Below are 25,600 nucleotides of genomic sequence, written 5' to 3'. Positions count from 1 at the left end.
CTGCAAATATGTCCAGAGGATCAGCAATTAAAACAAAAGTCACAATAATTAATGAGCTGATCTTACTAAATGAATTTCAGGTGATTTAAATTGAGCTGGAGGCAGCTGCTACAGGCGGCAGATGTTCTGTGTGAACACTCCTGCTCCTGTTTCTGGCCCCAGACAATAACTTACTCTGATGTTTGAAGTTTCCTTTAGCTTTGAATTTATAATTTTGGGTATTTTTATGTTTCATTCTTCACCTCATGCACATTTCTGTACCTATTTTGTGCATTTTGCTGTGTGTGTTTCTGTGTGTTACTAGTCTGTGCAGCCACCAGTTGTACATCTGCGTGTGCTGGCCAGGACACTCTTGCAAAAGAGATTTTTAATCTCGAGAGTCATAAAGGTTTAATAAATAAAAAAATGAATAGCGATAAATAGATTCCGCTGAGGATTTATGTGCCTCAGTTCTTCTGAGATATTAAACTTTAATAGCAAACAAAGAAAGTGTCTCCTATGAAATTAGTTTGGAATTGGGATGCTGTTTATGAAAAGAAAGAGTGCTTTTGGCCCCACAACAAACCATTTTAACCTTTAGTATATAGATGTGGATTCAAGTTCTTCAGCTCACATAATCATATCAACACTATTAATGACTAGATAAACTGAAAGTAGATGAGAAAACAAAGCAGTTTTTTCAGACTTGACAGTTGGAAAATAGAAAAATGCTCAAAGTTAAGTTGTTTTGTGGAAGAAGAATCAAATTTCTTTACATCTCGGCCATGTAAGGATCAACATGGGACTAAAATGCATTATTAGTTCCACATCAGGCTTGAATAAATTATGCATATTGAACGGACCCATGTGACCCTTACTTTCATTGAGCTTGTGTTGTGCATGTGCTAACCTAAGCACTTACTGCAGCTTACATCATCTTAACCATAAAATTACTTGATAATCTGAAAGGCATCCTTGCATACCTACTGCTGATGCAGCAAATCTGAACTCTGCTCAAGGATTTTCTGTAATGGAACAATGAGAACACTGCTGCTTTTTGAATTAAATGGGATGTGAAATGTCAAAGGATAAGGTTGAAGGGATAAAACCAAAACTAACAATGAACTTGTGTGTCTGCATGTGTGTGTGTGTGTGTGTGTCTCGTTCCTCTCTGCAGTGGAGCTCCACCGCTGTCCAAAACAGCTGTCCTCTTTACCATGAACACAGCAAACTGTAGTTTATATATAGCACCTGCACAACATTACACAAATATTGTTGTCAATACAGCAGTAAGGATGCTCTGAATTAAAGTTTCTGGCCCTGGAGCAACCTTAAAAACAAAAATCAAGGTCAGTGAAATTTTATACCTTCATTTGTAGAGAAGTTAAAGGTTGTGCTGCTAGTAAGTCCAACTCATTCACACCAGGTAGCAGTTTGCAACATGACAGAGCTGACCACGACGGCTAATATGTTCATACCCTCCCCTATGGCCACAAAATGTAGGTGTGACTGCAGGGCAGACCCAGAGTGGACTTGCGAGGTTATCTCTAAGGTGGCTTTGGAAAAACTCAGCATTCCCTGGAAGAGCTGGAGGCAGTGGCTGAGGAGAGGGAGATCTGAGAAGCTGTGCTAAGATTCCTGCCTGTAGGACCAGGACTCAGAGACCCTGCAGGATGGAGCTGATAAACTATCTTTGCTCTGTCCAGCAAAGCACCTAACCCATAAATAACCCCCAAGAAAAACACTGTGCAAGTGCAAACAGTTACTTCACTGCTTCTCTTTGCATTCACTGAACAAAGATGACACGTAGAGAGGTGTGCCTGCAGCAGGACTGCAAGACCTCACACTTCCAGGCTGTATAATGAGTCTTTGTCCAAAAAATATCTTGACTTTTTTTTTCTGAAGTCCCTACTTTTACAATTACCTAAAAACGCTGTATAGCACTACTTGTTGGTAGAGAGGAGCATTCATGGTTCCATCAGTTACAGCAAGTCGTGCAGGTCCTGACTGTAGGACAGCAGCCCCAACATCATGTTTAACTGTTGCGGTGATGTTTTTTATTAAATGTTGTTAGTTTTAGTCCAGATGGAACTCAAAAGTTGAACCTTTTAGAAGATTTGTCTCTTTTCAGTCCACAGAATATTTTTCCCCCCAATTTTTTTTTCTTTGGCAAAAGTTGAGCTGTTGTTGTTTTTCATCAGTCTCTTTCTTATGGTTGGATCATGAACTCTGACCTTAACTGAGGCAAGTGAGGACTGCAGTTCTTATTCTGGGTTCTTCTGCTGGGTGATGCGTTGATGTGCTCTTGGAGTAATTTTGGTAGACAGGCCACTCCTGGGAAGGTTCACCTTTTTTCCAAGCTTTCTTGGAATTAGCCACCTTAAATAGCTATTTTGCTAACTACATTAAGGGCCATGCCTGCATGCCTGTCTGAGGTTGCCTTTCTCTATGACCATAATGTTCTCTAAGACAGCTGTTTGTACATCAAAGTACAAGCAGAAATTTCAAGCCATCAGCCTGTATATCATCATACACTTTGCCAGTTTTCCTTCTCGTCCCATTTGTACTCACCACTCAGTTAGCATACATCTTGCCTGGACCTTGTCAGACGATTTAACATAGCCTACCAAACATATTGTTGCTTTTGGTTCAGTGAGGACTCTTTCAAAGGAGGTCAAACTTCTCTAAGAACTATGGCTCTATAGCTTACCTGGCACTATGTTAGCATTCACAGCATGTCTTTATCCCGTCTTCCTTCTCTCACCCCAACCGGTCGCAGCAGATGGCCCCGCCCCTCCCTGAGCCTGGTTTTGCTGGAGGTTTCTTCCTGTTAAAAGGGAGTTTTTCCTTCTTACTGTCGCCAAAGTGCTTGCTCATAGTGGGTCATATGATTGTTGGGTTTTTCTCTGTATGTATTATTGTAGGGTCTACCTTACAATATAAAGCGCCTTGAGGTGACTGTTGTTGTGATTCAGCGCTGTGTAAATAAAACTCAATTGAACTGAATTCATCAACTTCTGCTAACAGGTGATGTGCTCTGTCCCTGGGCCGCCTGAAGCCCTAAGACATTTAGCTTTCATGATATGGTGTCCTGAATGTTGGGAGCTCTTTTGGTCGCATAATTCCCACTATGGGCGCTGCACGCCGTTACCTAAACCCTCTTTGACAGAATTTTCTTTAAGGATATTTAACAGGAAATGGATACTGAAGCAGCAAATTAATTCATTCATAACTTATGTGCAGTTTTTCATTGCAGAATGTTCAGTGGTCAAATATTCCCACCCTGCGAGAACCACTGCTCAACAGCTAAATTCACTGTTGTGCTTTTTAAGAGAGCAATAATCTTAGAATAAATACAATTATTTTGTAACAGGCGCTCAGTTAAGTCACAATGAGGCAAAAGCATCAAATTGAAAGGCACTGGAATTATCCTTGACTATACATGAATACACAAAACAAACTATTATTAGTGTCAGACGATGTGGGAGGGCTTACGGATTGATTAAAAAAAACATCCAAGTTGAGTCATTTGCAGAAGTAGCACACAAAAATTGTCGATTAATCCACGGCTGAAAATAGTCCTTAGCAAATCGAGTATTTCCTCCTTTGTGCTATAAGTGCCCATCTGTTTGTAAAATGACTGTGCCTGTTTTCATAAAATGAAAGTGTATATTTAGGAGTATTTCTTAAAGACTTCCAGAAATCACTGAGCTTGAGAGCTGAGCATCAGAGACAGGGTAGGGACAGATGGGCACATTGTTGGTTTGGGTTTTTTCAGAGGATCGTCGACAATAAGAAATTAGAGTGACGGCTTTATCCTTTAACGGGGCGACCGTGGCTCAGGGGGTTGGGAATCACATCTGTAACCGGAAGGTCGCCGGTTCGATCCCTGGGCTCTCTGTCCTGGTCGTTGTGTCCTTGGGCAAGACACTTTACCCTACTTGCCTACTGGTGTTGGCCAGAGGGGCCGATGGCGCGATATGGCAGCCTCGCTTCTGTCAGTCTGCCCCAGGGCAGCTGTGGCTACAACTGTAGCTTGCCTCCACCAGTGTGTGAATGTGAGAGTGAATGAATAGTCGTATTGTAAAGTGCTTTGGGTGCCTTGAAAAGCGCTATATAAATCCAATCCATTATTATTATTATTATTATTTAACACAGACAGACAATAACAAATGCTCGGCTGTGCTGAAAGTGCTTGAATATCGGTGCTTAATTACATATACATCCAGCATATGTACTTTGCAAAAATAGCCTCTTTTATTTTGATATATGGCTAATCTCTCGTGTTACAGTTTGCATCTCGTGCTCCTTTCGTCATGTACGTTCACAGTAGCTCTCTCGCTGCCTCGTCTGTTTAGCTGGTGACAAACACACATGCTGGCTTTTTTCCCATTCTCCCCCTATTTGTTGCTGGTCTGCTGCCCATACAGGATTGGTTATCGCTCCTCTTCCTCTCAGGGAGACGGGGAGTCTCGCCTCCTCTTCTGATGCAATAGAAACCCCTGCAGCAGTGCACCGCTGTGCTCATGTGTGTGAGGCTGTGTATGTGTTTAATAGTCCCCTGCTATTCCCCCTTTGATGTCTCCAGCTTGCTAAATGCACACAAACATCGGTGGCGCTCGTACTGATTGGACGCAAGCAAATGGGAATATAGATTCTTATATTATATCACACATTTCCTCTCACACGCTCCCCTTGCATGAGGATTTTCAGCTCGTCACCGGGGCTGAACATGGATTCAAACACCAGGCAGCAATTGCTGCTGACAGTGTCAAAGACACAATGGAGCAGAGTGCTGCATAATTCTCCTCTTTTCATCACTCCCAGCCTCACTTATACAAATATTAATGCTGCATTTTACATCTCTTGTCCGCTTGTCTTTCTGTCGAGAGTGGCCAGAGTAATCACCGCCTATTGTCGCTTTTTCTTTGCCTTGGTGTTTAATTTGGGGCGGGGGGGTGGACCATACTGTGGGGCTTAGATAGGGAGTGGGGATCCTACTGAAGCTGCATCCAGTATTGCACTTGTTCATCAGCCTTCTTCGTTACTGAGGGAATGATAATGGGGCCTACTGGGATTATTTTGTAACCATAGTGACGAAGCAGAGGAAATGTTTAAATATGCATACCTGGCTTTATTACATCTTGTGTTCCTCGAACCTCACCGATGTTTATCAGGTTATGTCTGTGTAGCTACTAGATTTTGTCATTTTTATAAAACGGATCAAAAATTTGCATGTTTCATGTGAACAGAAATATTTTTCTGTGGATCAGTTTTAAAAATATAACGTGTACATGTGAACGTAGCTCAAGGCTGAAGTGGCAAAAACGGCAGTTCCTTCGGTTGTCGTGGGCATGGTTGGTCTTATTATTATTATTATTATTAAATACATATATTATTTGTCACATAAACAATACAACATATAGTGAACATGCAGTGAAATGCTGGTGTCCGAGCTGCGGGCAGGATGCAGTCGTAGGGAGAGAATTTCATTCATTCAGCAGGGGTCCAGAGAGGCGCTTCTCCTCCTTAAAAAGAGCCAGTTGAGATGGTCCCCTCCTGGGTCAGGTGTTCCAGGCATGTCCTCCCAGGAGGAGACCTGCTGGAGAAATTATATCTCTCATCTGGCCTGGGAATGCCTCGGTGTTCCCCAGGATAAGCTGGAGGAGGTGGTTGATGAGAGGCAGGTTTGGACCTCTCTGCTTAGGCTGACCTGCGAGTCGTCTCGGGATAGGTGGAAAAAAATGGATGGATGATTTGTTTGTTATTATTTTAGATGTTTTTCCTTTTATTGGGATGGTTGTCATATATTATAGAAAAATTATATGCACAATGCACCACACATTTCAATGGCAAATTATTAGTTTTTTGCATGATAACTTGTGATAATTTAATAATGTGTCTTTGTATTTAACAGCTTATTTCAAGCGTTTTTCTTCTTCGCTATCATTTTAGAGTTAACGTGTTCATAAGCAGCACTTAAAGGATGATAAAAGATGATTAAAGATTAAAGACAGTTTTTGATATTGTCCATAAAAAAGTAATCAAAATTTATTTTGATATGTGAGTGTTTCTTAGTTTTACACTAGTTGTTTCATTTTTTTCACCAGGAGCATCCCTGTTAGATTAGTGTCTGCTAGGAAGCTAATCCTTTTTTAAAGGATTTGTCTCTTTTGGGAGCCCAGAAGCATTGCAAGACACTTGTTCATCTTTCATGAGTCTTACACAGAGAATATGGCAGACAGAGCAGTTTCCATACAGAGACATCCCCAGACTACCCGTGCCATATTTGTCCCAGTGAGCTAGCTCATCTCTAATGCATTCAGACAACTGCTTCTGTGGCCCTCGTGCTGTTTGGCTGTTGATATGATGCTTGGTGGAAAATCGCTATTCCCCAATCTGACTCGGAGAATAGCCGGAGCGTTTTCCGCCGCTAAAAGGCTTAGGAGGCCGACTGCTGCAGCGCTCCCCGACTGGCACTGCGCTGAGGCACGTGGCCAGAATCACTTATTGACACTTCACTGCCATCTGCCAAGACTGCAAGGTTTGTTTAACAGGCTGAACTCTGTGGAAAGCAATAACTGGATGAGAACTTCCCTCTAGATTTTATGTGAAAGAAAATGATCCTTCACTTTAGGCTATATAACTGAAGTAATGTAGAGATGAAAGGCTGTATTTACACCCCAGACTTGGCCGGCTGTAGGGTTCACAAGGGTTTTTTTTATTATTTATTTTGTAAATAAACTAAAATCGGGTCACATACACTTTGATGCTAAAGTATAAAAGCTCAGATCAAAATACTTCAAAATTGTCAATAAGGAAAATCCGAGCAGGGAAATGAGCAAAAGGCTCCCTGCTCTCATGGAGGTTTTGCCTCTAACTCGAAAACAAGTGCCCTTGAGCAAGGCAATTAACCCCCAGCTGCTCCTGCGAAGCTGCTCTGTGGGAAATAACAGAAGACTGTGGCTATATCGGGCAGCGCACCACTGAACACATCACGCGTGCTCCTCCTTCACCTGCCTCTCCCCCCTCGGGCTGTTGTTGCAAAGATGTGCGGCCTGCCGACTCGCATCTTCCAGCCGAGGCTGCTTTGTAAAAAGTCCTCGTATGATGTGGCACCCAAACATGCCGTTAGGCGGGTAGGGATTGGGATGCTCTCATTTGTGAGTCTCACTGGAAAGGAATGCCACGGCATGTAGAGGTAATGTCCATGAAATTGCTGGGTCCAGGGGTGTGGCAGCTGTGTCAGGGGTGGGGGCTCTGCACAGCTGTGCACAGCTGCATCTTAAGTCAGTATCTTGTGTGTTAGCTGGTAGTAACCATTCAGAGTTGCCACACTGAGGTTTGGAAAGCATCAGAAAGAGCTGTGAATATTTTTACAGAAGCCTCTAAAGAGATCAAGGTGAGGAGCTAATGAAGCTGAAGCTCTTTTCATGCTTTTAAACAAGAATCTGGAAGTAGAGGTAAGGGTCAACTGTGCTGAATGGAACATGATATTTAGTGTAAATCTTTTCAAAAACTCAGTGAGAGGTTTTTAAGTTATAAGTAGCACGATATTGTGTTTAACTTGATTCATACTCTTAATAACACCACACGTTTTTTCTGCCTGGTATTAACTGAAATTGTTTAACATTAGCTGAACTGAGAGTCATGTTTCAGCTCGCACTGAGGTAAAAACCTCAATCTGCCATTTTCTTTCCTGCAAAGAATAAATGTTGTTTTCTATAACACTTACAAAAATGTCAAATGCACACTTGCCACCATGACACCAGAAAGGCTGTTAAAAAAGACTAAAAATCAAAATATTCACACTCTGCTCCTCACTTGATATTTTCTCTTTTTCAAACTGTTCTCTGTACCAAGAGATGGTTGTGTGGGAAAATCCCAGTAGATCTGCAGTTTCTGAGCAGCCAGTCTGGCACCAAGAACCACGCCCCCCTTCAAAGTCACTAAAAATCACCTTTCCTCTCTATTTCCTTCTACTTAGCAGGTCCTCTTGACCACTTCTATATGCCTAAATGAGCTAATTAGTGAGAAAATGTTAGTTTTAAGGAATCCTGGAGTCCTGCCAGTCATGTGACAGAGCTCGAGGGGCACCTTGACACTTGAACTGTCTGCATTCCCACCACATTCGCCCAGATCCCTGCAGAGATTCCTGCTGGTCTCTGGAGGATCACTGGGGGAGTTTTAAAACAGTAGAACAGCACAGGAATGATTAAATATGGTGCTCAGGTGGGGATAAAAGGTCAGACAGAGGTCTGAGGTGCCTTGACACAGAAATAGTTGAGCCAAAATTGATATCCAACAATAGCCAACCAAGTCACCATTTTTCCCACATCATTCTTCCATTTTAAATAATCAGGGTGATTGTGTTGGCTCAGGATTGTTGCCGTGATCATAACATCGCACAGAGTTCACCTCTCCCCGTGCTGGCAGTAGGAACAGACCTGGTGAGCAGCCAGCTGCTTGTTTATTGTCATGGAAAAAAAGACACAGCAGATGACTAATGTTTCAAGATATTAAATTGATTTCCACTTAAATTAATATATCATATTTCATGTGACAGATAAGAAGTGGCTCGTTACTGATAAAGTCAGGGAGAAAGCAGGTTTTTTAAGTTACTGCCTCGTGTTACAAGCTGTTGAACCACAGACTGTGTTTCACACAGGACCGTAGAGTCCTGCGCAGGTAATGCATCATGGTCTGAATCTGGTGTTTTTTTCTTTAGTCATTAAATAGTGATAAAGCCCACACATTTCCATCTGTGCTGGTATCAAATTGTTGGTTTGGTGCAATTGAAAGCCGGGTTTACACGAGTACATTTAAAAAGACATGAGCTCAAACTGCAGGTGGCTGGAATAAACCAGGCTATCCTTTGCAGTACAACACCGAGGAGCATTTTCTACATAAAAAATGTATTAATGGAAAGTTGACAGTTTTATTCTGTAACGGCTCATATAGTCTGACAAAGGTGGAACAAGTGAAATTATCCACGTTGTCTTCCTTCAGTGATTACAGTTCAATTTGAAAGAGAAAGCCATGTGATTATGTGCACCGCCCTTCTGTGCTCATGAAATTCATTGAATCTCTCATGCAAGAAAACGTATGCACTGGATGCTTCAGCTTTCAGGGAAGACTGATGTTTAAAGCACTCTGTGTAGCTGGATCGACTTCACAGACCTTTGTGTCCATTGCAGAGTAATAAGACTCTGAGAATGCCTCCTTAAGCAAGGAGCCTGAATATATTCAAGCTAAACAGAGATAAGGACAAAATTTATTGACTGCAATCAGTCAGTCCAGTGTCTCAGCAGGGCTGGAGCCTGTCCCGGGTGTCACTGAGCGAGTAACCCATTTTATTCATATTAGGAATCATTTTTTATGTAAAACAATAGCTTATCCTTATTTTGAAGAGCTAATGCTAACAAGCTTGATTAGCAAGCTGTGTTCATGAATTGTATATGAGCAAGCCACAAACGCCTGCTAATTAGCGCCGAGTTGTAAACCATCCTTCCTTCCAGGACTTCTGCTGTAATTTCTCCAGCATGCCCTGGGGTCTCCTCCAAGCTGGACATGTCTGAAACACATCACTGTATAAACACATCACTTTATGAACACATCACTTAATAATTCATTCACAGAGCAACAACTTGGGGTTCAGTGTGCTCACCCTCTGGCCAGGAGGAGCAACGCTCTTCCACCCCTGCTGGAGCCCCGCTGCTGACACCGTTCCCAGTGTGTGTAATAATAATCATTCACAGTTTATTTGGTGTGTCCTGCACCTCTGCAGGGAGGATTCATAAACTGGTCACTTAGTTAATGCAAAAACAATGTAAGTAGTGATACACGATGGCTAAAAAAAATAATCTCTGTTGGAGTAGTAGAGTAAAGCAGCAGCTTGTCACTGAGTCAGGCAGAAGGAGAACTAAAGATTATGTGGTTTGTGTATAAGATCAAGTCACTGAACTGAAACACTCTACTGTGTTTGCACTGATGGTGCTTTCTGGAGCATTTTAATGAAATTATTTCACCATTCCTGTGGGCTGCTGTGTGAAACAGACCATCCAAGAGGTTTGTGAGTCAGATTTAGTGAGTCGAATTATTGCATTTTATTATTCTGTTGGGGATGAGTTGGTACCCCGAGTATCACGGGGCCTTGTTCATGAATTGGGGGAAGAAGGAAGGAGAGACTAACTATGTGTTGGTTCGGCATCTGCACTGATGTGCTGATGCAACACTGGTCTGCTGTGGTGAAGAGCGGGCTGAGTGTGGAGGTGAAGCTGTCGATTTTTGTTCCTCACTCTCAGTTATGGTTATGAGCTCTCGCTAGTGACTGAAAGAAAGAGATCACAGACACAAGCGTCCATCCAGAACGTCTCCCTGGATTATGGGCGGTGTTATTGGAATGGAGATGGTGTTTCTGCCTCTAAAGTGTTTGTCAGTATGCAGGCTGAACCTTTCTCCTTCAGAACCCACACATCATTTAGCCTTTGATGCTACGCCGCGACATCAGAAATGATTTCAGTAAAGCACGAGATGAAAAGAGTTGCTTTTAATCACTTCAGTGTAAAAACGAATCACTTGGAAGAACAGGCAATAAAAAGAGCACTTGTCATAATTTCAGAATTGCTAAGAGCACTTTTCTTTGAAACATCTGATTTTTTTATTTATTTATATATCTGATTTAGCGTTATCCGACCTTTCAGAGGTTCTCTGGCTCTCTCGAGGCCTTAGCATTACACAAATCAATTTTATGTACACTTCAGATTTGAAAATTGATCACGCTTTCCATGAGATTTGAAAAATATATCACTGTGCATGTGTTTCTTTGCCCAGCTTATCACTGCAGCCAAAGTCATTTTAATGAGTCTTGTGAGGGGAGTGTGAGGGAGGAGGTCCTCTGGGAGAGATCCTGTGGGAAGCTTTATTGACTGTTACTGTGGAAAATAAAACGGCGGAGTTAAACGTACAGCCAAGCTTCACGTCTGTCTGTTAACCGAAATTAAAAGAGAAAATCTTTTTTACTCTGTTTACTCTCCTCTTTCTCTGGTGAATATACGCTCTGTTTCTAACCCTTATCTGCTCTTTTTCCCTTCTTCCCTTCACGATTCGCTGAACACAAACTTTATAATTCCCAGCTCTTTTCTTCCCGCCAGCTTGATTCTTGTGCGCTGGAAGGCAGAAGGTGTGCAGTGTCTGGCTGTCGAGCGCACTCCGAGACCATAAATCTCCAAACATATGAGAGGAGGCACACATAGTCTGTCAGCCTGTTCTCTGTGTTAAAAGACATGTGGGTGCATGTGTTTCGCCATTTTTTTTAAATTTAAATCAGAATCAGAATCAGAATACTTTATTGATCCCTGGGGGAAATTATTTTTTGTTACAGTGCTCCATTTTAAACCAACATTAAGACAAGACAGACAATACGCTAACTAAGAATAGTACAATATATACATATATACATACATACATACATACATAAGTCACTCATAAATAAATATTTGGAAAAGAAACGTGTAGCTGTAGTAGCAAACAGTGTGTTAAGTGGATGCGTTGTACAGGGAGATGGCCACAGGCAGGAATGATTTCCTGTGTCGTTCAGTGGTGCTTTTCGGTAATCTCAGTCTCTCACTGAACGAGCTCCTGTGACTGACCAGCATGTCATGGAGTGGGTGGGAGGTGTTATCCAACATTGTCTTTATCTTGGACAGCATCCGCCTCTCCGACACCACCTTGAGGGAGTCCAGCTCCATCCCCACAACATTGCTGGCCTTACGGATTAGTTTATTAAGTCTGTTGGCATCTGCGACCCTCAGCCTGCTCCCCCAGCATGCAACAGCATAGAGGATCGCACTGGCCACAGCAGACTCATAGAAAATCCTCAGCATTTTCTGGCAGATGTTGAAGGACCTCAGTCGCCTCAAAAAATAGAGACGACTCTGGCCCTTCCTGTAAAGTGCTGTGGTGTTTTTAGCCCAGTCCAGTTTATTGTCAATGTGTACTCCAAGGTATTTATAGTCCTCCACAATGTCAACACTGACCCCCTGGATTGAAACAGGGGTCAAGTGTTTCCTGGTCTTCCTGAAGTCCACGATCAGTTCTTTGGTCTTTGCCACGTTGAGCTGCAGATGATTCTGCTCACACCACGTGACAAAGGAGTCGACCACAGCCCGGTACTCTGTCTCATCATCCCTGCTGATGCATCCAACCACCGCAGAGTCATCAGAAAACTTCTGAAGATGGAGGTCTCTGTGCAGTGGCTGAAGTCTGTGGTGTAGAGGGTGAAGAGGAAGGGGGAGAGGACAGTCCCCTGTGGTGCCCCTGTGTTGCTGATCACCTTGTCAGACACACACTGTGGGAGACGTACATATTGTGGTCTTCCTGTCAGGTAATCAACAATCCAGGACACCAGAGAAGCATCCACTCTTGAAGGACTCTTGAAATGATATTAATGAAGAAAGAGCAAACCCCCAAGAGATAATTTAGTGGAGCAGACTGTAAGTGTGCATTTTATCCTCAGATTTGATGTCTTTTGACGTGATTGTTGGCGTTTCCTACATGTTTGCGCACACATGCGTGGCCCGCTGTAGCCTCCAGAAATCAAACAGCACCCATAGAGTGTTAGTGAGGACTAAGCAAAGAGCACGGATGCATAAGACAATTGGGGCTGGCTTCACGTGGCACTGTGGGAGCTCATTACTGTAGTCTTTGGGCTGGAAAATGTCTGTCAGTAAGGATTCATTAAAAGCCAACCTGCTGCAAGGAGCTCCTGGTAGGGCTGTAATGAGAGGTCCTTCTCAATTTGGGCTTCCCAGTGGTTTCAGATTGGACAGGTGAAATATTAGCAGCAATCTGCATTACAGATAGAGGGGCTGTCCAGGCCAGAGTTTGGATTTGCTGGGGTCATTAGCATCACAATGCCCCAGTTGGCTCAGTTTTTTTAGGAGCATTTGAAACCACCAGGCTCTCGGGCACGTGCTCTGAGCCACCAGCAGAATATCATCCATTTATTTCATCTTCAGAAAGATTTCAGTCAGCACCAGCTGCTGCCTCCTACATATCAGAACATTTAGTGGAAACATTGTTTGAATAGTTTTTTGTGTCCCATTAACGCAGGCGGCCCTGAGTTTGACTCGTGGGTTTGTTTAACCTGGCTGTCTGAGCTGCTCTAATTTTAGAGTTCGGCTCACTTTGTTTTGAGTCTCTGTGCGTAGATGAAGACGTAAAGCTTCTTTGTCTGAGGTTAAATGTGTGTATTTGTGCTAAAAGCCGGTTTTTACAGTCTCTTTTGTTTCTTTGCATTGATTTCCCGAGGCCAATTTTGTTTGCTTTCTGTTCTGCATGTGTTTTTGGTGTCAGCTCATTGATCGCTCTGCATCATCCGTGCTTTTATTTTTCTCTCCTGACTTCTCGACTTCTGTCTCGCAGACTCGCACGCCACGTGTGACACGACTCAGCCCGACACAGCCAGCTCTCGCTGACCAGGCCAGCAGGGTATCCTTCGCGTCAGCCGAAAATCTGGAGAACATGTCAGACCCTGATATTCCCATCGGCTTCAACAGGATGAACCGGCTCCGCCAGAGCCTGCCGCTGGCCCGCTCGTCCAGCCAGGCCAAGCTGCGGGCGCCAGGTCAGTCCGCTGTCTTTGAGTAAAATTGAAAAATTTCATATCTCTCATATTTAGATTGTGTCGAGGCCCATCTGTGATATCCACTCAGCAGAAATGACGAAAACGACTTGAACCCTTCTGATTCTGTGCAATAAATGAGATCATGTAGGGGTTAGACATGTGCACGTACAATCTGCTCACGGCGATGATGACTACAAACTTTCTACAATAAAATCCAAAGATGTTTCAGGAGATTGGAGCCTTCAATTATGCAGACAGCTTTTAGTTTCATTCAGCAAAATTTTTATTCAGACTAAAGTTTAAAATCTTGACATTTTAGGGTGTGGTTTTCCTTTTTCCTGTTTATTCATAAAGTCTCTGTAATGTTGTTTTAATAGTAAGTTATTTCAGTGGGAAAAAAACACCTCAGTTGTCATTTTAAACTCTGTGCGGGTGAAATCTGTTTCTCATTTCTTTGAACCACAAATGAGAAGTCGGGACAGGATTCATCTCCCAGTAATAACATTTACTTTTTTTTAATGCAGTCACACTTTCAGACTTCTTTGGCTGATTGGTCAGAGATAACAAGCTTGTTACTCCAAGGATGGTTCCCACTGCTTCTCCAAACTCTGAGTTAAATTGCTGACTGCAGATTGATGATTACAAAGAAGTGATGCTTGAGAGAAAAACACTGTTACAAGTACTGATTTTTTTTAATGTTAGCTCATTTTATTTGAGGCTTATTTTTTACTTCTAGACTAACTTTTGAGATTAAAAACCTTTATTTGTGCTGACATCTCTGCTGGTGGCCATTACTGAGACTCCTTTGATTAAAGGGGAGCTTTGCCAACAGCTCTTGGCTTAAATTTGCCCACTGCTGCACCCATTGGCTCAGTGAAATCCTCAAACCAGAGAAAAATGTAGAGCAACTGACTCACAAGACATTTATCGATATCAATGCTCCCCCAAGATGTTTTTTTTCACCGCCCAGAAACTCTGACGCAGGTGTGATGTGATGATTGACCTTGTTTCCGAGTCATTGGCTCCAGCCCCAATAATGCTGGGAACCGGAGATCTTACAGCCGATGCAATGCAAGTGTAAAGCAGGACCAATGGAGTCAAGGGACTGTCCTACTATCTTTATTGAACTATATGAGGGTCTGAAGGTTAAGTCACATTTGGTGGTGCGCTCAAAGGCACAAGTCAGAACTACTGTGCCAAAATTCAGCAGTGTCTGTAGCTCAATCTTTAAAAAAATAGTGTGGTTTCACAGACTCGCACAGAAGGGCTGGGACTGGAGGGATGTTTGGCTGCCCACCTCTCATTAGAGAGTGATAACCCGAGCCTTCAGACATGCACTGCACCCCTGAAGCTTCGTAAATATTACCCAGGGGAGCTGAACGTGAGAATAGAAGTGTCAGACTCGGTTGGATCAAACATTAAACGGTGTTTAATGTTTGATCCAACCAGAGCTGGAGCTGGTTGGAGTACTGTGTGGTGTCTGAATGAGCACCTGTATGAATAGAACAAGTCATTATCCACAGAATTTATGACAAACAAGTGGGTATCGTGTGTCCTCGTGTACGCTCTACCCGAGCATATCCCTCTGCTAAAAGTATTTCCAGGAGTCACAAAAATGTGTGAAAATGTTTGTAAATGAGTCCCAAATCACCGTTAGCACTGGCTTTGATGTGTTCACTCAATTTCAACCCATCAACCCCATTCAACCCTTCTAAACTGTTGTAGTTTGAGCTTAGCATAAGCACATCCTGACCGAGCCACTGCACAGCTGTGGACACAACTTACCTTGACTTATGAAAAGTTTCTGACTACAGTTGGTTACTTGCACAGCAGCTTCCCCTCCCGAGATCCTCAAACAAACTACACGTCAGGTCCTTTTACATGTTTGACCTGTGAAACGCAAATTTTAGTGCTTTCGCTGCGATTCGATACTGTTTTCTGATTCCCTTTAACATTTTATTCTCACCATTCGTCTCCACTTTCTTCCTGGTTATGTTTGGAGCTTGATATGAGAGTAAAGGTTGTCTGATTCCAGTCACTGATTCAAATCTGTCCACTGAGGTTTCATTTCATCAGCAGTCAGCACAGCAGGCGGAGCTAATTGACTCTTATTTTCACTTCTTCTATCAGCCTTCATTTGTGGACGTGTATTGACAACCTCACTTTGATTGATACGTCGGGCGGCCATCACTCGCTTAATCTGATTTGATGTTTCTGACAGGCAGCCGTAAACAAGACACATTAGCTCTGTTCCTGTACGGCACTGTCCTCCTTCAGGTAATGTTTGAGTTGACTGAAGGCATCGAGTGTTAATCTAGTGAAGCTGGCAAGGCCCTCTGAGTGTCAAGTGAAAGTCAGACTTCAGTGCACTGCCTATAGGAGTGCTGAATATAAACAGAGCTGTCTAATGCCTCCAAATGATCTCGCCGAGTTACCTGTCGTCTTTGATTAATGGCCGTGGCAGCAAGCGAAACCATTTCCTCCTTAAAAGCATCTTTATAGCATTTGCAGGACACAGAAAATGTAGGACAAGAAAAATGTCAAGAGTTTCAAATGTTTTATACCACATAAACAGCATATTAAGATAAGCATCAACTCTCTGTGAAACGTTCTATCATTTCATTTCATATTTGCTCTTCTTCATGCTTTACCAGGCGGTAGCGCAGGCGTCAGTTTTTTTTATATTATCCTCAATCGTGAGCTAAAACCCCAAACGTGTAAGTTGCCTCCATCCTTAGGGATATCTCACCATCACCTCCGCCCTTCAAAAGGTTTAAACTGTTCTCTAAAAACGAGCCTTTTACATTATAACACATCTGAGTCAGTGTTAATTTTACTTTCTGCACTTGGAGTCGGTGAGAATTTCACTGCGTCCACTCGGAATTCCAGCTTCCATTTAAAGTGAGGCTGATAATTATGTGTTGCTCTCTTCGCATTTCACAGCACAGCAGTGTGAGCCTTAGCTATAGTAGCCTCTTATTAGGTACATCAATACATTTCGTCAACTGTTCTGCCATCACATTCTTTTTTTATTGATCCACTTTCAGTTACATGTTTTATAACAGACATCACAATCTCAGAATGTAAAGGAACAAGAAGAACAAACCATTAGAAATATGTCGAAATGTAATGTTGTTTTTATCCCAGCACCACTGTAAACAGATATGTTCTTTAAGTGAGAAACTGCAAAATGAACAGGAGCTGGGGTGAAGGTGGGTTGCAAAGATGCTTGCATATCAACACCAAATGTGCACAGGCTGAAGCAGCTTGAATTATGGTCCATGTTTAAGCTACTCAATTGGATGTGCATATGGGCATCATCTGAACTGTCAGCTAATATTAGCTGGCACTGACATCAGCTGATCTACAGAGCTTATCCCAGCTGAAACAGGGCGAGAGGCGGGGTACACGCTGGACATATCGCCAGCCTGTTGCAGGGCAAACACAAAATAGACTAGTCTGAGCTCAATTTAATGGACAGTGTGCTTAAAAGAGCTGTTTGAACCCGTTTTTCAGCCATAGAATAGTATTTTTAAAAGCTGTTGAAATGTGTGTTATCACACACACAAAGGCATCAGCACCTTTCCTTTCAAGTTAATGACCACACACCTGTGCAGGCTGGTTATGCCAAAGAAGTGCTGATTATTGACATCAAACTTGGCCAGTAGACCCGAAAGCATAGCTCACTGTTGAGTCTAAAAACCAAGTCATGACGTCTTGATGCTTAAATCCATCTTTTGCACTGGAAGACCCACAAATTAACCACCCAGCGTGTCACAGGCTGGGTCTCTGACCCAGCGCGCTGAGTGTAGTTGGTATTTGTCTTATGTTAGATTTGTGATGATGGTTCATGTGGTATTCTTATTTAGGTTTTAGTTGAGGTTAAAATCAGCCATTATGTATCATTGTCTCCTTGGTTTCTGTGTGTGGGTCCTCGTCTAGTCTCTCATATGTTTTAGGTCTGAGCTTGTATTGTCACATTTACGTCTCCGTGTTTCCTGTTTTATTTTGAAGGAGTCTTATGTATTGTTCATTGTATTTAGTTTTACTTCCCCTGTCCTGTCATTAGGCTCATATCAGCCATGTGTTCCCACTTCCCCTGATCACCTCCCGTGTCCTCTGTTTTCCGTATGTCATTGTCAGGTCGTCTGTTATCGTCAGCACAGTCTTCATAGGTTTTTCCTCATAGCTCTCACTGTGTTTCACAGTAGCCTTCGTTTACACAGTGTTCATTCTCATAGTGTCCATAGGTCTGTGAAGGTTCTCAGTCATCCAGGTCATCGTAGTCAAAGGAGCTTGCAAAGAAAAGCGTCTGGACTTCTTTAAGTTGCTTGAAGACGTTTCACCTCTCATCCGAGAAGCTTCTTCAGTTCTAAGGTCAAATGGCGGAGAGTCCCAGATGTAAACCCAGTGGGAGTATCCCCCCAAAGATGGACAAAAGGACCCCACCTTATCATGCGATTTCCTGGTGTGGGTGGGGCCAGTTTTCACAATGAGCTCACCCGAAACCCTGCCTGATTGGGACCCACACCCGTTTTCACACCTTGGCTCATGTGATTAGAGGATCATCAGGGGGTCCTTTATCCCTCTGTGGGGGGATACTCCCACTGGGTTTATATCTGGGACTCTCCGCCATTTGACCTTAGAACTGAAGAAGCTTCTTGGATGAGAGGTGAAACGTCTTCAAGCAACTTAAAGAAGTCCAGACGCTTTTCCTTGCAAGCTCATTTGAATAGTGTCCATAGGTTTTTCTTAGTTATATATTTTACCACTGCTTACAGCCAAATAAAGGCTCGCCTTTTGTTAACTCCTCCAACTCCTCTCTGCATCCACTTCTGGGTCCTATAAACAAAACACACCGGCGCACCCCGCTGTGACACAGCGTTTCTTTTGCCCAGAAACAAGAGCATCATTGGCAACATTGCTGGCAACATTAGATCTGCATCAGATTAACTTATCCTGGGTCAGTTATTACCACCGAAAAAAATCGCCTGTGTCTATACATTATGCACTTAATAAATTATCGTTGACCCTACGGGTTTTATTGTAAAACAAGTATGAAATGCCTTTGTGTTGCATTAAAAGGTCTCACAAAGTCTTGAATTTAATTTGGTAAACACTGCAGAAACCCTGACTAATGGTGAGCAGGAGGAACATTTACAATCTGACCACTGACATTTAGATCAATCTGCAGCACAGCATACAGGCCACGTATAATTAAACAGGAACTTAACACTAAAATTCATTAAATCATTTTGTGTAACATATCGATTTTGACCTCAGTCTTCAGTATTTATTCCAACTAATTTAGTTAATTGCCTTTTTTTAACAGTAAATTAAGCTGAACAAAGTAAAACATGTTGTACTCTCACCCTGCTCCCACATATGGGTTTCGTTGAGATGGAGAGCTTTAGATCGGAGGTGGTAACGAGGGAAGTGCCTGCTGTATAGACGGTAAGAGCAGCGCAAACGGAGGGATTATGCCAAGCAGTGTGCTTTCAGCTAAAATGGATGATTATTAGCTGCTTCTACACTGTTGAAAACTTTGAGGTGAAAATTGTTCGTACGCTCTCTGCCTTCATCACCGACTCCAAACTTCACCCCACCCCCATCTACCACTGTGAATCTCCCCCATTGCTCCTCCCCATCCATAAATGCAGGGATCTTGTTCCTCCAGCTTGGGGAGGAGACTCGCAGGGTTCACCTGACCCACGAGCTGACCAGCCTGGACACTCTGAGGGCCCTCATCGTGCACATGTTCCCCCAAAGGCTCACCATGGCCATGCTCAGGTAGGTCGACATCCACGAACGCAGGATATTAACACGTCTGCATGTTTATCGATCTGTTTAGATCTTTTACAAACGTTCTGCAGTGCAATATTTACACTTCATTTATGGCATGTTTTATAAATCAATCTCAAGGTCAGAGGCTGTCGGTGATTCATTTCAGCTCCATCCTCAACCAGCCACACATGAAAATTCATTTCTTTAAACAGATGGGGAATAAAAGCAGGAGAGGGCACTGAAAATGACGATGACTTATATTTTTCTTTAAATATCCTTTAAATGCCACATTTCATTTCCAAAAATGTCTAAAACAACCCTCAATTTAATGTTTTTGGTTAGCTTAGCTTGCTAATGCTGACTACTAATTTCTCTCCATGTAACCAGAGAACAACCCCAGAATTGAACTCATCATATATCATCATATTTTTGGTAAAAATGAGATATGTAGCTTTATCAGCTAGATTTAAATCAACCTTATTTTTGATCTATTTTCATTTTAATAACTTTTGATGGTGAAGTTCTACTAAAAAAATGTGAAAATATGTATTTTAAGACCAGAAATGATCACAGAGAATATTTAGTTTTTATATATGATTTAATAACTGTTTGAATATTTGAAAACCGTGACCATCATTAGCTTGTCGTGCTGCTCTTTTATCGCTATGTTCTTTAACCAGAAAGGAAACGGTTTGGCTACCATAAGCCATCTCTAATGGGTTTTGATGTGATGGTGGAAAGTGAGCAGACTGTAAAAAGTCAACGGTCCTTGTGTTAATCTTGTGTCCATCCACACATTTTGCAGAATTACTTAAATAAAACGACGCGATTCTGCACCAAGATCTAAAGGATTCTTCTATTTTTCATGTTAAGCCACTAAGTTTGATAAATTCAGCCTATTTTTTTTATCAACTCTTGTCTTGGTTGCAGCAAATACATATAAATAAAAATCTCATGTGGTGTCTTTGGTTTGAAAGTTGCACTGCTGACCAATAAGCTGCCCATTCATTTAATCTTAGCTGCAATATGTTTTTGAACACATGTGCGCTCAGGACAAAGAACTGGGTCAAAAACATCAATAATCATTTTCATTAAGTTCTAAATTTTTGTTTCTCTCTAGAATCTCCCATGTTAGTTATCCACAGCACTTTTTTACCTTTAAACACTGAACATTAGATTTCTGATTAACCTAATATCAGTCCGCTTCCAGCTGATTCTCTCATTACGAGCACCTCATGCAGTTAGAAATCCTCCTCCCACTCTCCAAGTGAACGTACATCACTGTATCATATTAGTGTGTAACAGATGCTGAAATTGTCTTTGCATGGACTGTTTATCAGTGTTTGCGTCTTTTTTTGTGTGTGCGTTGACAACTATTGATATTCAGGTCTCCCAGCACGGCTCTGTTGATTAAAGATGAGACCCGTAATGTCTTCTATGAGCTGGAGGACCCACGGGACGTTCAGGACCGCTGCGTAATTAAGATTTACTGCAAAGAGCCCATCTACAGCACCTACCCTGGACATCACAACCCACACCTGGCAAACGGAGACCTGCGGGTAAGTGTGAGTCTGCGTGCACACAAACGCCTGGAGGAAAGAGACAAATAAGCCTTGGTGTTCAAAACACAGAGAAAGAGGGTTAAACGCTACAGGTGCATTCATGAACAGCTTCTCCCATTTTTCTCCTTCTCTCTGGCCGTGAGGACAGCGTGTGTCTACAGAACTAAAAGAATAAACTTTGCCAAGGTCAAACACTCATGTTTTTTACTCCTCAGCTGTTTTTAAGCCGCCAGGTGAGAGGCCGGGTGGGCAGCGTGGACACCCAAGTTTGTGAAGGCGATAACTCAAGAACGAGGCGACATCAGAGTTTCATATTCATATCATCGGTATACCTACTAAAAATCTTGGATCACTTTGGGTCTGGCGAGGTGTTGTAAAATTTTGAAGTTGATAGCGGATAGCATAAGTGTTTCTACCATGTGGCCGCCAGTACTTTTATTATTTATTGTTCATTTAGATGAGGAGATTTTTAATGCTGGATTTTCTGCTTCCCTTTAGGGTTAGAAATATGACAAACATTCATGGGTAGAGAATATTTCTGCTATTTAAAATTGCAAAACACCAGTAGACCAGGAGGTTGAACAAAGCCCTAAACCAAAAGAAATATGGAGTTTGGAAATTTGCCTTTAAACGTCTTTAGAAATACAGTATCCTACTTTAATAATCAGTTCTCTGTTTAAGTGTTTTACCAAAATGCAAAGTAAGGGCAGAAGATGATCCCTTTTCTTCATTGCAGACTCAAACTCTGTGCAGTCCTGTCATAAATAATGTTTCATAATTCCCTTTGAAAACTCTTATTCATATACCCTCACGCCCACATCAATCTCCCATGAAACACTGATTTTATATCTTTTTACACATGCTAGTTTGCATTACACAATGTGTTCAGGCTTAAGTTAGTTTCATTCACTCGTCGAGAGTGAGTCATGTGACTTTTTCCCAACACTGAGCCTGGACGAGCGCCAGTCTTTCACATCTCCCGTGCTGAGTGGGCTGCATGCCAGCAGACTGCAAAACTGCAGAAACACTTCTCTGAGATGACACTCGTACTCCAGTTCGTCTGAGGACTGACTCGTGGATGCAGTCTTTTAATTGCTGAAGCTGAGGTATTATTTCCCTAACTTCAAATGAAAACAGTTCCCACCGACTCACCATATGCACATGCAAGCTAGTGCTGTTCAAATAGACCAGAGAGCCAAACTACCATTACAGCCAGATTAAATATGGCATTGCTTCCACAGGAGAGCAAATGAATGCAGTGTATTTCAACCTAAACACGTCTAGGAAATAAATAATAACAATATTAATAGAAGTTCTGCTTTGGGAAACATGGGAAAAATCTCCCCAGTAGTCAATCATTCAGTCAGAACTGTTAACATTTCAAGATTTAGGGATTTCTGGGATTCTGAGGGGATCAGTCTGGGAACCCATCATCTAGTCTGCTGGCTTGGCCTTTTGATGCTTTCTTTCAAGGCTTTTTGGGTGGCCAGCAGTTATCTGGAGGGACACTTCCTGTTGTGTCCACAAGTTTAATGGATTTAAAAAGCTAAAATCTTCCCAAACAATAGCCATTTTTTTTACACTAAACACTATTAATAGCCGTTAGACTACAAATTGAAAGCATAATGCTAATAATCTTGTCCTTTATCCAAAGATAATGAACATCTATGCACAGATACCTCTTTGGAGCGATTCATTTTGACTCATTTTTAGATCTTCCAGAGTATAAAAGATGAACATACCTTACAGGTTTGAAAGGTGAAGCCTTGATACCTGAATCCTTCAGTAGGAGCAGACTCATCTGGTGGCAAAATAAGTTCTGATTGTGAAGAAGTCCTTCGAATGTCCTTTTTTTCCCTGATGAGTTTATGGAATCAGTCACTAGATTCAAGCATAAGCAAGTATTTTGGAGACGTTGGGAAGGAAAAACTCCCTTTTTTGCAGGAAGAAACCTCTGGCAGAAGCTTGGGATGTGCAGCCCTCTGCGAGGGGAGGAAGACAGTACAAAGACTGAGATTCAGTAATGAAATATGAAGTTCATTTTGTAAATTTTGATCAATGTTTGAGTAATAAAGGAGGCTGATGCTTGGTTAGGGTTTGTGTTAATGACTGGTCAATCACAAGTCATTAACCAAAGTGTCCCTCGGTTTCTCAGAGAGGTCTCAGTTTTCATCGTGCTATAAAACTACTGGTGTATTAAAATGTACTTATCAACCCATCTTTATTTGAGCTGATGATCAGCCGCCTGTAAATCACATCCTCCTGTCCAGCAGCCACAGTGGGATTTATTTTAACACATCAATCAGTTTCTGGCAACATAAATGTGGCATCCGCTTCATTAGCATGATTACTAATGCTTCATGCATTTTGTTACAGCAGGAGCAAAGCAAACCTTTGCATGTCATTCACTTTTCGCAGCGTTGGCATTTTCAGCACAAAACCCCGAATGCATTTTGTTGCCTCCTAATTACAGTGTGATTATGGAAATGAGAATCTGCAATTTAAAGTGTTAGAGAACGCTCCTTTTATAGGATAAAGCAAATGATGAACTAGATAAATTACATTACAGGAAGGCAGACATATGCAGTGCACATGCTGTGAAAACCGAATCTACGTATTTAACAGCTGAAGTGAGGCGAGTGCCGTCGGCAGCGGCGTGTTTTCTGACACATTTCGGTGTTTCAGTTTGCTGTCTATGAAACATCCTGGGGCTTTTTGTTTGCGTGTGTGCATGCGATTGGTTTACTGTCTGCCTGTGTGCGTGATTTGCAGCTGCCCGTTAATGCGCTGGAGGTCAGCTGTTCCCAAGGGATTGTTCCCCGTCTTCAGCTCTGAAATCTTCGTAGCGTTTTACAGTCTTATCAAACCAGCAGGCTTACCTTAAGCTGGATGTGTGTGAGGTGCATTGTCAAGGTGAGGACGAGGACGTGTGTGTGTATGTGTGAGCTTATTGAACTCTTGCCAGCATAGCCAAAGATCACTCCCTGATTGCAGGCCACAAAAGCATGACGAGGATTACTGAAGCCGGACTGTGTGACTGGAGGACAGAATGAAGAGAAGATTGATTGGTAGATTTCCCACAGCGGGAGAACGGGCAGTTTTGAATGGCACAGTGGGATGAAGCTTTCAGGAGCGCACCTGCGATAGGCGTCTTGCGACTTTAGGGGGTGGAATGAAATGTCTGCATGTCTTCGGCGCACTTAAAGGATGGTGTCGATACGAGGCTGTTGCTAAGATACAAGATGGAAGATGATGGCCCCAGAGTGCTGCGAGGCTGTCCACTGGGTGTTGTTAGAAAAGACCCGAGGGTTATTATGTGGAAATATTGGCTTTTCAATTTGCATCATCTCCAGGAGAGATAGCTCTGTGCGTCACAAGCAATTACAGCGTCGTCTTCTTTTGTGCTTCTTTGCCGTATCTATTACTCTTCTGTCTGGTCACCTTCAAAGCACGGCTTTTACTCACACCCTCCGCTCCCCGCTTTGTTTTGTCTTTCAATCTGACATGTGGGTCTGATGCCAAAAGATTATCCCTTCATGCACAGCCTGTCAATAAAGCATCAAGTGCAACTTAAACTGCACTCAGAGGGGCAATTTAGAGTCCTTCCTGTCAATCAGGAAGTGGCATCTATGAACTACTGGCTGTTACAGTAAGTTGCCCTTTTTTAAAAGAAATAGCTAGTTGTCAAGCTGATTGTTGAATTTCTGAAAAGTCAAAAACTGACAGACGTTATGGGTAAAGCATTCTAGTATCATTGTGAAATCTCTGCCTCTCCTTAACTGTGTTCAACCACAGTGAGAACAAATTGTATCCCTTCCCCAAAGTGATTAATGCCACCAGTGAAATCAGACTTGGACGTTCAGTCGCTGCTCTTCTGATGGTGCAGCTAAAACCATATACAGTGTGTGATCCTTTTCCAAATCTACCCTAATACCTGCCATCAATAGATCTCTTTAGCTTGAAAACTGCCTCAAAAACTTCTGAATTGCAGACAAGAGGTTACCTCCTTTTCCCGTCCAGAGATTTGGAGAGATGTGGATAAAAGAGAGGTGACATGCTGCAGAATATGTAATGTCTTTTATATAATAACAGTGTGATGACGTGCTATAATCATCAAGTCTTCTTCATTTTAATGCTGAACTCCGCAACAACTAGCTCGCTTTCTCTGGATGCTTTTATAACATGATTTGATTGGCCTGCAGCAGCTAAATAACATTTAATCTTCTGTGTTGTGTTTGATTGAATCCACTGTGTACAAGCGCAAAACACGAGATTAAGAATATTTTGTGAATGAACTGATTAATCTCATTAGAGAGTCAGGAGTCAAGTTTAGGTTCTAAACTTGTTTAGTTTGAATTCATGATTATTATATGAAGTTACCCTAACAGAAGCAATAAATAATAAATATAATAGCACTCTTCATGGCCTGTAGGTCCATTATGGTTGCTGCGTTTCATTATTCATGAATGTGAAAATTTTTAATCTCCCCGGCTCAACATCAAATTCCTTTTTTCCTCCACAAATCGCACTTTTAGTATAACTTTAAATTTTAAACTGTTACTTTAATGATATTTCTAAAGAATCTTGTTATTGGATTTGAACAAGTCGTTTCAGACCTCAGAGCTCCATCGAATTATTAATACTGTAA

At 42.2% G+C, this 25,600-nt stretch overlaps 1 protein-coding gene across 4 annotated transcripts in view; it reads left to right on the top strand.

The window, feature by feature from the left end:
• LOC309712267 (SRC kinase signaling inhibitor 1-like) overlaps window positions 1-25,600 on the top strand; it is a 144,656-nt gene that overhangs the window by 83,278 nt on the left and 35,778 nt on the right. For all 4 annotated transcript variants that reach the window (XM_082542931.1, XM_082542929.1, XM_082542930.1 and 1 more), the window contains exons 4-6: window positions 13,405-13,606; window positions 19,267-19,396; window positions 20,778-20,949. In XM_082542931.1, coding sequence (XP_082399057.1) covers window positions 13,405-13,606; window positions 19,267-19,396; window positions 20,778-20,949 — 504 coding nt within the window. The remainder of the gene's footprint in view (window positions 1-13,404; window positions 13,607-19,266; window positions 19,397-20,777; window positions 20,950-25,600) is intronic.

The sequence above is a fragment of the Aulonocara stuartgranti genome (assembly GCF_965226115.1).
Source record: "Aulonocara stuartgranti genome assembly, chromosome: 8".
Taxonomy (NCBI): Eukaryota; Metazoa; Chordata; class Actinopteri; order Cichliformes; family Cichlidae; genus Aulonocara; species Aulonocara stuartgranti.
This window is presented reverse-complemented; position numbering and strand designations above follow the sequence as displayed.